Genomic DNA, 12,365 nt, shown 5'->3' with positions numbered 1-12,365 from the left:
TTTTCTTTTTCTTTTTTTTTTTTGTTACACATATATATTTATATATTAATTTTGTCGACGCGTTTAAATCGCCTCTCGTGGAGCGTTTGTTCGTCCCTCGTCGCCGGACCGGACAGAAAAAAACAAACAAACAAACAAGCAGAGATAACGGCGGAGGTCGGCTTCGGGAGGTCGGTATGGAGGAGTCCGCGGCGTTTCTGCTCCTGCTGCTGGCGACCTTGACGCTTTCCTCCGAGGTGAGTACGGGGGAAACCGCAGTCTGTGGCCGGGTGTGTGGGCGACTCAGACCCCGGCTGGAGCGGGAAGGGGGGGCGGCTGAATCCGAACCAGAACCTGTTATTACAACCGGACAAACACGGATTTTATGTCGGATAAGACTGTATAATATTATCACATTGATAAGTGGGACGTGTCCACAGCCCCTCGCTCTGACACCCGTTTTTCCTAAGCATTTATCTTTTCCCTTACGAGACAGTTTATTTATTATAATATAAACATTTTGTACTGCGTAGAGATTAAACAAGTAAACAGGACTGTCGGCGGCGAGAGGCCTCCCGTTTGATGTCGGTGATTGACAGCTCGGCGCCGCTGCCATGTTGGATGTTTTTGTTCGCCTTCATATCCACTCCTATCCTGTTCACTGCTTTCCCATAATGACATTTTATTTTAAATTAAATGCGCATTTTTTTCGCTAAACTTCACCAGCTGTGCGGTCAGGGTGGCTCACCGTTCGCTAGCAGCTTCTAGAAAATGCTATATGACGGACTAAAGGGCTAGCTCGGTCCGTTTGACAGTCTTAAGGGCAGCTTCAGCTTTTAATCAAGAAGCACCCAGTTGTGATTTAGTGAGTTTTTTTTTATTTTTTTTAGCATTGGTAATGTGTTGTGTCTGTGAGTCCCAACCGCCTTGCTGCGGGCTGGTGAAACCGCTGAGGAGGATGGAGAAAGGGAAGGATGGAGCCCCGAGATTAGCTTCGGAAAAAAAAGCAAGATGGCGCCCGGAGCTCGGCTGCTGCTGCTGCTGCTGGGATGGACCAGAGATGCTGTCCAGGACAGACTGAACCGAGGCGGCATTCCCAGCGTTACATCCCAGTTTCCAGCCTGTTTTCAGAGCATACTCCCAATGCAGTACAATGCAAAAGTACATATGTTGAATATAAGCTTAGCATGCCAACACACAGGTTCCTCCATGTTGTGCTGCAGTGAAAAGTCTGCAGATGCATTCCCAGGAATCATGTTTGAGTCCAAAAATATTCCCACTCTTTGAGCTTTACTGATTAAATTCATGTGCACATTTATGTGTTAGCTTATAACATGAATCCTATTGGCTCTATAGTGTAATACTAAATGATATAAGGTCTGTGTGTAACATAATAGGTGCAGTTTTTGTGAAATGTGAAGTATGAATTGTTTTAATACTATGTCTGAACATATATTGTTTATATACGTCTTACCTAATACTGTTAAGGTAAGACTCAGTCAGCCAGCAACTAGTTACCTGCTAAATTACTTTAAAATCTCGCTGGATTTAAACAGTTTACTTCTCACGAAGTTTACAAGATTCTTCCTATTTGTTTTAATCAGACCAGATTGACTGTTTGAGAGAAAGCGATTTGACTTTCTGTCAGACAGCTTCTTAAGAAAACGGCAGGCGTATGTGCCAACTCTCGCCTGTGATATGATACTCCTGAACAGTCAAGCAAGTTTGCTTGGTGCAAAAACTGGTCAGGTGGGTTTTACGGTTCGTTGTGGCCTAATCCTTAAGGCAGGAGGAATTTGTTGCCAGTAAGTGGCTGGATTCACGTGGACACTGTGGCTTAAATGTGGCTTTAAAAAGATTGCTACTTGAGATCCGTGTTTATATTTGGACCGACGGATTTGTGTGGAATAACACAGCGGTTTTCCGGTTCAAGGGCGGACGTTGCTTCTTCACCTGAACAAAGGTTCGAGGGGGGTTTCAGTTCAAGCACTTCTGACAGCGAACAGAGTAAGATGAATTGGCTGCCTGACGTCGTACACATGAAAACATGAATTGACATATGAATAACAGAGGGATAGCATTATGTATCGGGCCAATCAGGTAAGAGGAAAGAAACCAGTGTTCCTCATGAGGAGGCTAAAGTTACCCAGACAAACATCGTCAGACTAGATCATCTCCTTTAAAGATTGGAAAAAAAGAAGGCTGGGGTTATCAGATTACAGCGGCAGTCTTTGTTCGTATCTGCCCAGAAAACAAGATCTTTTTAAAGGATAACTCAAACGAAAGCTTCTTATTGGGTAGGTAGTAAAAGACAGTTCATTCACACTCTCAGAGCGTATTTACCTCCCTGTTGTCGTAACTCATATTTCTGGTGCATAAGAAAAGCAAAGTATGCTACTATTATTTTTTCCTGGCTAAAGCTTCAAGAGGAGATCGCTTTCATTTCATTATGTAACACCTTGTATTTGCCATCATGTACGGTCATTTAAGGAGGCCTTCCTTGTTATTGTTTGCTTTAGACAAATAATCTGTGGTACGCTGAACTGATAGGCTACGCAAGGAGGTGTAATACAATATATTGAGGGCGGACGTCGCTTCTTCACCTGAACGAAGGTTCGGGGGGGTTTCAGTTCAAGCACTTCTGACAGCGAACGATCTTGACTGAACCGAGGCTTTTTAGTTCGCTTTACTCGATAAGTCTCCTTTTCTGTTCCAGGTGCCCGTGGATGACTCCGTGGGTTTGCTAACTGAGCCCCAGGTGGCCATGTTCTGCGGGAAGCTCAACATGCACATCAATGTCCAAACTGGGAAATGGGAGACCGACCCCTCGGGCACCAAGAGCTGCATTGGCACCAAGGAGGGCATCCTGCAGTACTGCCAGGAGGTATGACAGCAGAGGGAGACAGAAAAAAGAAAATACAGACAAAGCGGTGAAATCTCACTTTTTTTTGTTTGTTTTAATCAGGTGTACCCAGAGCTGCAGATCACAAATGTAGTTGAGGCCAACCAGCCCACCAGCATTCCAAATTGGTGCAAGAGGGGCCACAAGCAGTGCCGCAGCCACACGCACATCGTGGTGCCGTACCGCTGTCTGGGTAGGCCGTTGTCACGTTATCAGTGCGTTTAAATGAGTGTGGATTTGTTAAGTTTGAAGGTTAAATTTACGCCTGCGCTTGCAGTTGGGGAGTTTGTGAGCGACGCCCTGCTCGTTCCCGACAAGTGCAAGTTCCTGCACCAGGAGAGGATGGATCAGTGTGAGAGCCACCTGCACTGGCACACCGTGGCCAAGGAGGTGAGGGCGAACGCCGAACGACAACTCCTCGTCAGCCGTGCGCTGCCTGCTGCCACCTCAGTTTTACTGTATCCCTTAATGACTTTCATGCCTCCGTTTGTCTTTCCTGATTGCTCTCGTTAAATGACTCAAAACTCATTATGTATTTTTCGCTCTGCTCATTATATTTCCTGTAAACTGCCTCTGGCGTTTTCTTCTTTTATGTGCTCCTTTTATTCCTGCTTTTTTTCACTGCCGTCATTTCACAAGGGCAGTTTCCTGTCGTATGCTGATTCATTTGACTGATGCAGGCATGAAAAAAATAATGCATCAGACTTTAAGCTTCACCACAACGACCAGTCGCAGTGATTAAATGCTTTCGGAAGCTGTTTATATGCAAATCACTGATGGGATGATCAATGATTCTTTCCCCGTTTTATTTTGAAATTAGTCTTGTGGAGATCGCTCCATGAATCTCCACGACTACGGGATGCTGTTGCCATGCGGCATCGACCGTTTCCGAGGGGTGGAGTTTGTGTGCTGTCCTGCGGAGGCGGAGCGCGTGTCAGACAGCGCCGAACAGGAAGGGGAGGAGTCTGACGTCTGGTGGGGCGGAGCTGACGCTGAATACGCCGACAACAGGTATCGGCTGTGGCACATGGTTATCTCCGACCACACACACACACACACACACACACACACACACACACCTGTGGGCGCAAAGACTTGAAGTGGCCACTCTTGGGTTTGCAGCATGACCCGCCCAGCGGACACGGAACCAGCCATCACCGAGGACGATGAAGACGAGGACGAAGAGGAGGAGGCCTTCGAGAGGGACGAGAACGGAGACGGCGATGAGGATGATGAGGAGGAGGAGGACGACGTAATCGACGAGCGGGACAGCGACGAGCGAAACGCGAACATCGCCATGACGACGACCACCACCACCACCACTGAATCGGTGGAGGAAGTCGTGCGAGGTAAAAACACGCCCATTTCCCCGTCCGTGTCTGGCTTTTAAGTCTCCAGTCAACTTCAGCGCCTCACTTTGACAATTAATTCAAATCTACTTGTTGTGCACGCAACCTCAGCGGTGTGTTGGGCTCGGGCGGAGTCGGGCCCGTGCCACGCCATGTTGCAGCGTTGGTACTTCGTGCCTGAGAAGGGCCGCTGCGCTCCCTTCTTATTCGGGGGCTGTGAGGGCAACAGGAATAACTTTGAGTCGGAGGAGTACTGCCTTGCTGTCTGTAGCAGCTCGTGTAAGTCCCTGGACCGGAGCCGCACCCTGACGTGTCCATCTAACCAGCCTGATTCCTGTCCTCGGGCTCCTGCTGAATGTTTATCGTCTCGTTACTTCCTGTCTCTCTTGTCTCTTGAAGATTGCCTCCTAACCACTCAGAGCCCTGAGAACTGCATTCAGCTGTGCACGTTCTAGTCTTCAAAAAATCCTCCATCTCGTTCAAACAGGACATTCGTGTTTTTAATACTTTCAAATGGAGGAGACGTATGAAGTAGTGCCTTCACTTTCTCTTTCACAATTACTTTCTGGACGTCTTGGTCCATCATGCTTTCAAAGGCTGGAGCATCTGGATTCAAATCGCTTTCATACTCTGCAAACATTCAGTCAATGATTTTTTTTTATACGACAAATGGTGTGACAGAAAGCAAACAAAATGTCTTTCGGTTTGTCGATACAATGCAAAGTATCAGTTTCAAAGCTTTTCTTTTTTTTTTTTTATGTATTAGTCATTAAAGGAAGAGCATTTGTGTAATGCTTTTTTAATTTTATTGTCAGGAGAAGAAAAGATCCAAACAACCTCTAATCTGTTTGCAGAAGATGAGACTGATTTCGGTTTTATTTTGCTTCAGGGTGAACTAATTAATACCTAGAAGCGGCGTCACGGTCGGCCAACAGACATGAGAGTAGTGGCAATTATATCTCATCCAGCCTGAGGTAGTAAAATTAAAATGTATCTCTCTATTTTTATCTTTTTTTCCAAAATGATCGTCACACGAGTGTCGATTGTGGACTATTTTCAGCCGTTGATTAGAGAGTGTTTGAGCCAAGCAGAATTATAAATAATCTGTTGTCATAAAGTAAAATGCAGCATCTGTGTTCACTGTAATAATAACTCATCAAACAGTGCAGCAGTAAACTGCAGAGTGTAAAATTTAATATGCCAGCAATCTTATTTTTAACGTTTTCTGAGGCGCATCAGTCAGGTCCCTCAAGGAAACCTGTCATGACAGATTCACAGACGGTAGTTTATCTCAAATCACTGCCCCGTCTCTAAGCAGAAATACTAACCGATGCTTCTTGCAGCATGAAGACGGAGCAGCAGGAGCTGCGACCTCCGTGTGTGAGCATGCGTTTCCTGTTCATGTGCGTCTGCATGCTTTGCTCTGTGCTCCGCAGGGCTCACTGTCTGCCGCTGCAGATCTTTGCCTATCAGTGCGTTAAACACGCCTGAACCGCCCCGGTGTGTTCAAGCGAAGCGGCGGGGGAACTCTTTTAAAGCGCTGACGGGTTGGTCCGCTCGTTCCCACCCGGAGACCTCCTCAGCAGCGCGGTCTGCACTGATCCTGACTCAGCACGGTCCCACAGTAAACAACGAGCACAGATGGACGCATGGCTTGCTTATTTTGGAAAACTTTTCACCGTTTGTCCTCTGATAACCTGTGTGCCTTTTTATGTGTACATTTAAAAACCCTTTTCCTTTTATGTCTAACCTGTTTTATGTGATTAACCCACTGGTTTATCACAGAGCTCTGAGGAATGCCTTGTCTTTAACTCGGACACGTTTTACTGTTTTTCTTGCATTGATTTTGTTTACTTTTTTCGTGCCTCCTTTCAACTTGTCACGCTGTGTGGCCTTTCCGGTTCAGGACATTCTGCTCTGTGTTTTGTAAACCCCCTAGTGCCCACCGTAGCCCCCAGCCCTCCAGATGCCGTGGACCAGTACCTCGAATCTCCAGGAGACGACAACGAACACACAGATTTCCGGAGGGCCAAAGAAAGCCTCGAGGCCAAACATCGCGAAAAGATGTCCCAGGCACGTGTCCGCTAGAATGTTCTCTTTTTCAGAAAGTAAATTTATCGTGATTAGAGCCTCATTAGGCTGTATAAAATGATTTTTTTTATTAATATAACTGTGTTAATGTGCAGGTGATGAGGGAGTGGGAAGAGGCGGAGAGACAATCCAAGAATCTTCCTCGTGCTGACAAAAAAGCCGTCATCCAGGTATAGATCACCAACTTTCTGCTGCAAATAAATGATCAGCATCATTTAACAGCTTTGTAAGTGTGTCCTAACCCTTCAGTAAGATTATATTGGCAGTGCATTTAGAGAAAAGTAAAGAAAATCGAGTCCCGCGGTTCTTCTCTCAAGCTGTTTTTCGTTTTAAACGTGTATTTTCTGGTATCGGTCTCAACTCAGCACTTCCAGGAGAAGGTGGAGGCTCTGGAGCAGGAGGCGGCAGAGGAGCGACAGCAGCTGGTGGAGACTCACATGGCCCGGGTGGAGGCTCTACTCAACAGCCGCCGACGCCTGGCTCTGGAGAATTACCTCAGCGCTCTGCAGGCCAGCCCCCCACGGGTACGAAACGCACCCTTATGGCCGAAGGAAGAGTTTGGCGGTGGGAGAGGTGCGAGTACTGTTTTAACGTTTACGCCTCCGTCAGCCCCGACAGGTGCTGAGCCTGCTGAAGAAGTACGTCCGCGCAGAGCAGAAGGACCGGCAGCACACGCTGAAACACTACGAGCACGTTCGCACAGTCGACCCTAAAAAGGCCGCGCAGATCCGACCCCAGGTGCTGCCAGAAGGCTTTCACTTTCACTTCTTATAAATGGTTTACTGAGAGTAGAAGTTAACACCTAACATTCTTCATTCGCCTCAAGGTTCTGACCCACCTTCGCGTGATCGATGAGAGGATGAATCAGTCACTAGGTCTGCTCTACAAGGTGCCGAGCGTGGCTACGGAGATCCAGAAACAAGTCGGTAAGTTTTCATGACGAGCACAGATGGGAGGCTAGTCGGGGTCAGTAATCAGTGTCTTACCTGCAGCAGAAAGTGATCAGCTGTGTCTACAGCCTTCAGAACTTTTTTTTTTAAATTTATCTTAATCTGAAAAACAAGTGATGGAAATGTGTCTTATTGCATCAGCTTTAACGTCTAAACGTCAAGCAGGTTAATCACAAAATTACAATACAGTCTGTTTGAGGATCAAGAGGTTGGTTTCATGGAAAAACACAAACAAGCTCGACTTGATTCCTGACTGAGTTGGTTGACGACAGGAGACATCAGAAAGGCCGCAATGACATGTAGCAATATGTTGTCCTGCAGGGGAAATGGTGCTAAAGGCAACAGTTAGCTAATAACGAACGTTGTTGAATTGTTGAATGCATCATTAAAACTGTGGCCTGATTACATGAGTAGCTCTTAATGATTCATTCAGTTGCACAGGGGACAGTCTGGCAAAGAAGCCTTTCAGTCAGCTGGCAGAAAAAGACGTGGAGGACAAAGTTACAGGGGGCTGGTGACTCACGGTACAGACAGCAGCGGCGCAGCGTCAGAAAGAAAATACGTGGGAGAGTTTTAGTTCGGAGATATCCTCTGTCGTGTTGGAATCAGATATAAACCTTGTGAAGAAGTTTTGCAGCACGTCTGAAGTTCACCTGTGACTGACGTGTGAATAAAACCAACTTCTCCAGCTCAGGCTGCCGTCAGTAAGCAGGAGTTTTTGGGAGGATGTAGGACGTTTTCTGCCTCTCCTCTCGCCTCCCGTTCATCGCTCTCACTTTCTTCCCTTTCCTCTGTAGCAATTATAGTGCAGCGGGTGCAATCCGAGCTGTCTCAGCAAGTCTCCTCCCTGCAGAGCGACGGGCGGGTGAGTCGAGCTGCAACCCACACACACACACACACACACATTCCTGCGGCGTGTATAAATACCTCCGAATGAAATGAGACTTTAAGCAAAGTCACGACGCAAACACAGCAGTTTAGACGCTGACGTGGTCGGAAGGAGTTGCAGTGAGAAACAAAAAAAGACACAAACCAATTAATGTTACAAAATATTAATAACAGCAGCTTAAACCCAAAAGGCTGCAGACATAAACACACTGTTTTATTGTAGAGTTTGGTCTTATGATGTCAGTGTTTCCTGGTTTCAAAGGTGAACACCTGAGTAAAGCTGCTCTGTGTTCGCAGGTGGACGGCAGGGTGAGTTACGGGAACGACGCTCTGATGCCCGATCAGACCTACAGCTCTGCTCCTTTGGATTCCGGTCTGGACGGGCTGGGCTTCATTCACCCAGAGAGCTTCAACCAGCCGAACACAGAGAACCACAGTAGAGTGCACACGCTTCAATACAGACACGTGTTCCTGGAGTTGATCTGTCCTGTTAACTGTGAACCCTGCTGGACTGATGCTAATTCTGAGTTTTTTTTATTCCGTTTTGCTGCAGTTGAACCCGTCGATGCTCGTCCTAATCCAGACAGGGGGCTCCCAACACGTCCCGGTATGTATCTGGGTTACAAATCTGATCTCATTGGCGCCTCAAAAACATCATAGTTTTCAATTTCGCTGTATTTTGAGTGATTCGAATAATAGCTTAGATATAATACTGTAACTGTAGGCGTGTTTGGCAGTGCTCGCTGTAGGGACCTCTCCACTAAGTCCTCATTTAAAATCGCTCGACAGCTGTTGGGTGAATTGGTGCTTTATATTGAACGAACGATCATAAATCTGCAGGTCCTTCATCTGCCACTACCACCCAGATTCAGGGAATTGTCCGACTGCGGATGCGTCTCTTCTGTTTTATTTTTGCCACAAATGTTACAGAAAATTAAACTTCCTCTGCCTTCAGAGTCTCTGCTTTTCTCTTTCTTTAAATAAAGAAAAGCCAGAATGTTGATCATTCTTAATCATAACTGTATCTGCAGTCCTAACTGTTAGTTTAATGGGCCTACATGCTTATATTAGACTCTGTGTTGCGTACACCTGGAGTTCCCAAACCTTTCAGCTCCTGACCTGACATAAAAGCAAGTTTTCTGTTTTCCAAAGACAAAAAGGCTTCTTAAACATCATTGAAGTCTCCCTTAATAGAGCTATTGAGACTTCTAAAAAAAAAAAAGTTAAAAATGTCGTTTATCACACACCATATTCATGTAAAAATATGTCGTCCTAGTATGTTTATGAAACGTAGGGATTTTTTAGCTCAGACGCAGACGTCACGTTTCACCGCTTTGTTTAATTGTTTGTTTGCTGTCAGTTTCTGCCCTGAAGCCAGAGGTTCGGATGGAGACCGAAGAGCGGCAGAGCGCCGGATATGAAGTTCACCACCAGAAACTGGTACGGCTTTCAGCACAGGAAGTTCTCCCCGTCCTCTGAACTAACTCAGTAAAAGTTTGTTTCTAATAATGTACTAACTTCTTTCGAGGATTATTAATATTTTTTCTATTTGCTTTAATGAAACCGGTTCAGATTTAGCGGTCGTTTCATTATTCAGTCCTCCTGTGCCGTGTGCACATTGAATTTCTTAAGGGTTTTTAAAAAAAATATTATTAATTATAGGTCTTTTTTGCTGAGGACGTTGGCTCCAACAAGGGAGCCATTATCGGGCTAATGGTTGGAGGAGTCGTCATAGCAACCGTCATCGTGATCACTTTGGTGATGCTGAGGAAGAAGCAGTACACTTCCATCCATCACGGCGTGATCGAGGTAAGAGGCTGAAGCGGCAGCGTCTCTTTCTTTTTCTTTTTTTTTTTTAACGCGTTGTCGTTTCACCAATTCTCCTCCTGCGGCTGAAGGTGGACGCGGCCGTGACGCCAGAGGAGCGCCACCTGGCCAAGATGCAGCAGAACGGCTACGAGAACCCAACCTATAAATTCTTCGAGCAGATGCAGAACTAAAGGACTGTTCCCCCCTCCCCAACTTCCCCCTCGCCGCCCTCTTTACTCCCCCTTCACACCTTTTCAGTTTCTCGCCTCGTTCACGGAGACGTAGGGGATGAGTTTCATCCTTCATGGTAAAGAAAACATCGATCTTTGCATGTGTCAGTCAGATGTTTGGGCCAAAGGAAACTGGCATGAAACAAATCCTTTTTACCCCTTTTGGTTTGTTTTTTGTTTTGGGGGTCTTTGCTTGATTGTACAGAACTAAAAGTTTCCCATCAACCGGTTAGACAAGGGTGCCCTTATTTACCTGCACGTTATCGGCCAATCACAAGCGTTTGTACTGGAAGGACCCTTTTGTTTATACCAAACACACACACACACACACACACACTCATGTGCTCCCAGCTGACCGGGGTGTGGGGGGGTTCTCAGAGCTCCACGCTGCACGAATGAAGGGTTTCGAGTATGTTTTACAGAAAAGGAGAAAAAAAAAGGAAAAAAAAAGATATATATATTATACTCAATCAAAATATATCAAAGCTGAAAATATTTAATGTTATTGTTTTTTTAATGTGTAATATATTCAGAGAGATTAGCTGTAAGTAAATGTAGTGCATGGCATTCTTGATGACTGATTAAAGTATACTGTATGTGGAGGTCCTCAGGATGGGGGGGGTCCTCGCCTCACCGCTAGATATTTTAGCAGGATTGTATATTTCTTTGTGTCTTCTTTGTGATCTTGTGATATGAAGAAGGAAAAGAAAAAAAAAGAAGTATTCAGAATCTGTTCTGCTTTGTCGTTGCACAGATTTGGCTTTAATCGACTCTTTCCGCTCACCTTCACGCTTCACCGCTTGTGTTAGCTGCATGGGCTCAAGCGCTCGCTCTGCCCACGTGACGTGTGGCGCCTGCTAGAATCCGAAAGGAAGATGATCGTGTTGCCGTTTGCGTTCTATGCACTACGCCGTTTTTTGACGTCTCGATTGCCACCACCAAATACCGCCGTTGTTTTGATGCCGACTGTCTCTGCACTTTGCGCTTTTTTTTTTATTTCGACGATCAAGCTTTAGAGATTTTTTTTTTTTTATTATTATTATTATTATTAGGAAAGCATATCATTCCCGATTTAACGCTCTGCTGTCTTTGATTGTAAATATTTGGATAATGGAGGTCTGTCGTTTCCACTCGCTCTGCTTCCTGCGCCCAGAACCCCCTTCCGGTTCTCGCGTTTATCCTTTCAGTTTTATCTCAACAACACAGGAGTCGAACTACTGGGCCTCCAAATAGATTCGGTCTCCGCCTACATTCCTTCACTGAACGTTCCACTTTCTATTTTTCTACATTTGCTGTATAAACGTGTACAGTGCTTCTGCTTATCCTGTGCTTAATGTTTCTTTGCCTGCATATTTGTCGTCTAGTCTATATTAGTGTTCAAGAGGCAACAGATGACCCTGTCTGACACCTGTAGACACGTTCAGCTCTCTATTAAATAGTTAAACATGAATGTGATATGCATATTCTGCATTATTATCGAAATACAACACACATCACCTCAATAAGTGTACAGACACCAACTGAAGCTCTTAATCAGGCGAATGTTTAAAATGTTCGTTTTTTTCTTTTCCCCTCTCTGTGTAGTTTATTGAGACATTTGCTTAGAGTAAGAAAAGCTTTCTACACTCAACATACCATAAATAAATAAATAAAGTTTGAATGTACATATTGATGTCTGCCTGTCGTTCTTTTGTTCAGGGGAAGCTTGAAAACATTTAGGCTTCACACAAAGCGGTTAGGAAAATGCTTGTCACTTTATTTCCCCCTAGTGGACAAAAAAAGGTCCAGCAATTTAGGAAATGTACACTAAATAAAAATACAAAACGGGTCCTTATTTTTTTTTTTTTTATAAATGGAAAATATGAAAATACACTTGCCCATGTGGCTATCAAAAACATGAAGTATCGGTATTTACAATGGAAAAGATCCTGATCTACAGACGACACCAAGCTCTTAGCTGAGTTTTCAGTCACGGTGGAGGATTCAGTCAGAGACAACCCGTCCTGGTGAAGACGCTCTCTCCCCGCGCTCCTGCTGCGTACAGGTAAAGAAAGTTGAAACCTTTTCTGCATCAAACTGTGAAGATGACGACAAAAAGTTTAATCCACGCCGACCAGGGATGGCTGCTGATTTCCAGTCACCGTGGGACGGCAGCTGAGGAGCGGGA

The 12,365-nt window shown here is 45.4% G+C and overlaps 1 protein-coding gene across 2 annotated transcripts; it reads left to right on the top strand.

Annotated features, from left to right (window-relative positions):
- The first annotated feature begins 6 nt into the window (after window positions 1-6).
- LOC108232458 (amyloid-beta A4 protein-like) lies at window positions 7-11,867 on the top strand. Of its 2 annotated transcripts, XM_017410260.2 has the most exons (18): window positions 7-236; window positions 2,696-2,863; window positions 2,945-3,074; window positions 3,159-3,271; window positions 3,702-3,892; window positions 4,004-4,230; window positions 4,342-4,509; window positions 6,170-6,303; window positions 6,417-6,491; window positions 6,687-6,845; window positions 6,931-7,059; window positions 7,148-7,247; window positions 8,069-8,136; window positions 8,457-8,595; window positions 8,713-8,766; window positions 9,520-9,599; window positions 9,822-9,968; window positions 10,058-11,867. In XM_017410260.2, exons 1-18 carry the CDS (start codon window positions 177-179, stop codon window positions 10,157-10,159), a joined length of 2,244 nt encoding a protein of 747 aa, XP_017265749.1. In that variant the 5' UTR covers window positions 7-176; the 3' UTR covers window positions 10,160-11,867. The 2 variants fall into 2 exon arrangements, with proteins under 2 accessions (XP_017265749.1, XP_017265750.1); XM_017410261.2 differs by lacking the exon at window positions 4,342-4,509.
- Window positions 11,868-12,365: the final 498 nt, after the last annotated feature.

This window comes from Kryptolebias marmoratus, linkage group LG6 (assembly GCF_001649575.2).
Source record: "Kryptolebias marmoratus isolate JLee-2015 linkage group LG6, ASM164957v2, whole genome shotgun sequence".
NCBI classification, from domain to species: domain Eukaryota; kingdom Metazoa; phylum Chordata; class Actinopteri; order Cyprinodontiformes; family Rivulidae; genus Kryptolebias; species Kryptolebias marmoratus.
This window is presented reverse-complemented; position numbering and strand designations above follow the sequence as displayed.

Coding starts and splice junctions, on each gene's coding strand:
- LOC108232458 (XM_017410260.2), top strand. CDS start 177: ATGGAGGAGTCCGCGGCGTTTCTGCTCCTGCTGCTGGCGACCTTGACG. Junction 3,075..3,158: donor GGTGCCGTACCGCTGTCTGG/GTAGGCCGTTGT, acceptor CTGCGCTTGCAG/TTGGGGAGTTTGTGAGCGAC. Junction 6,846..6,930: donor TGCAGGCCAGCCCCCCACGG/GTACGAAACGCA, acceptor CGCCTCCGTCAG/CCCCGACAGGTGCTGAGCCT.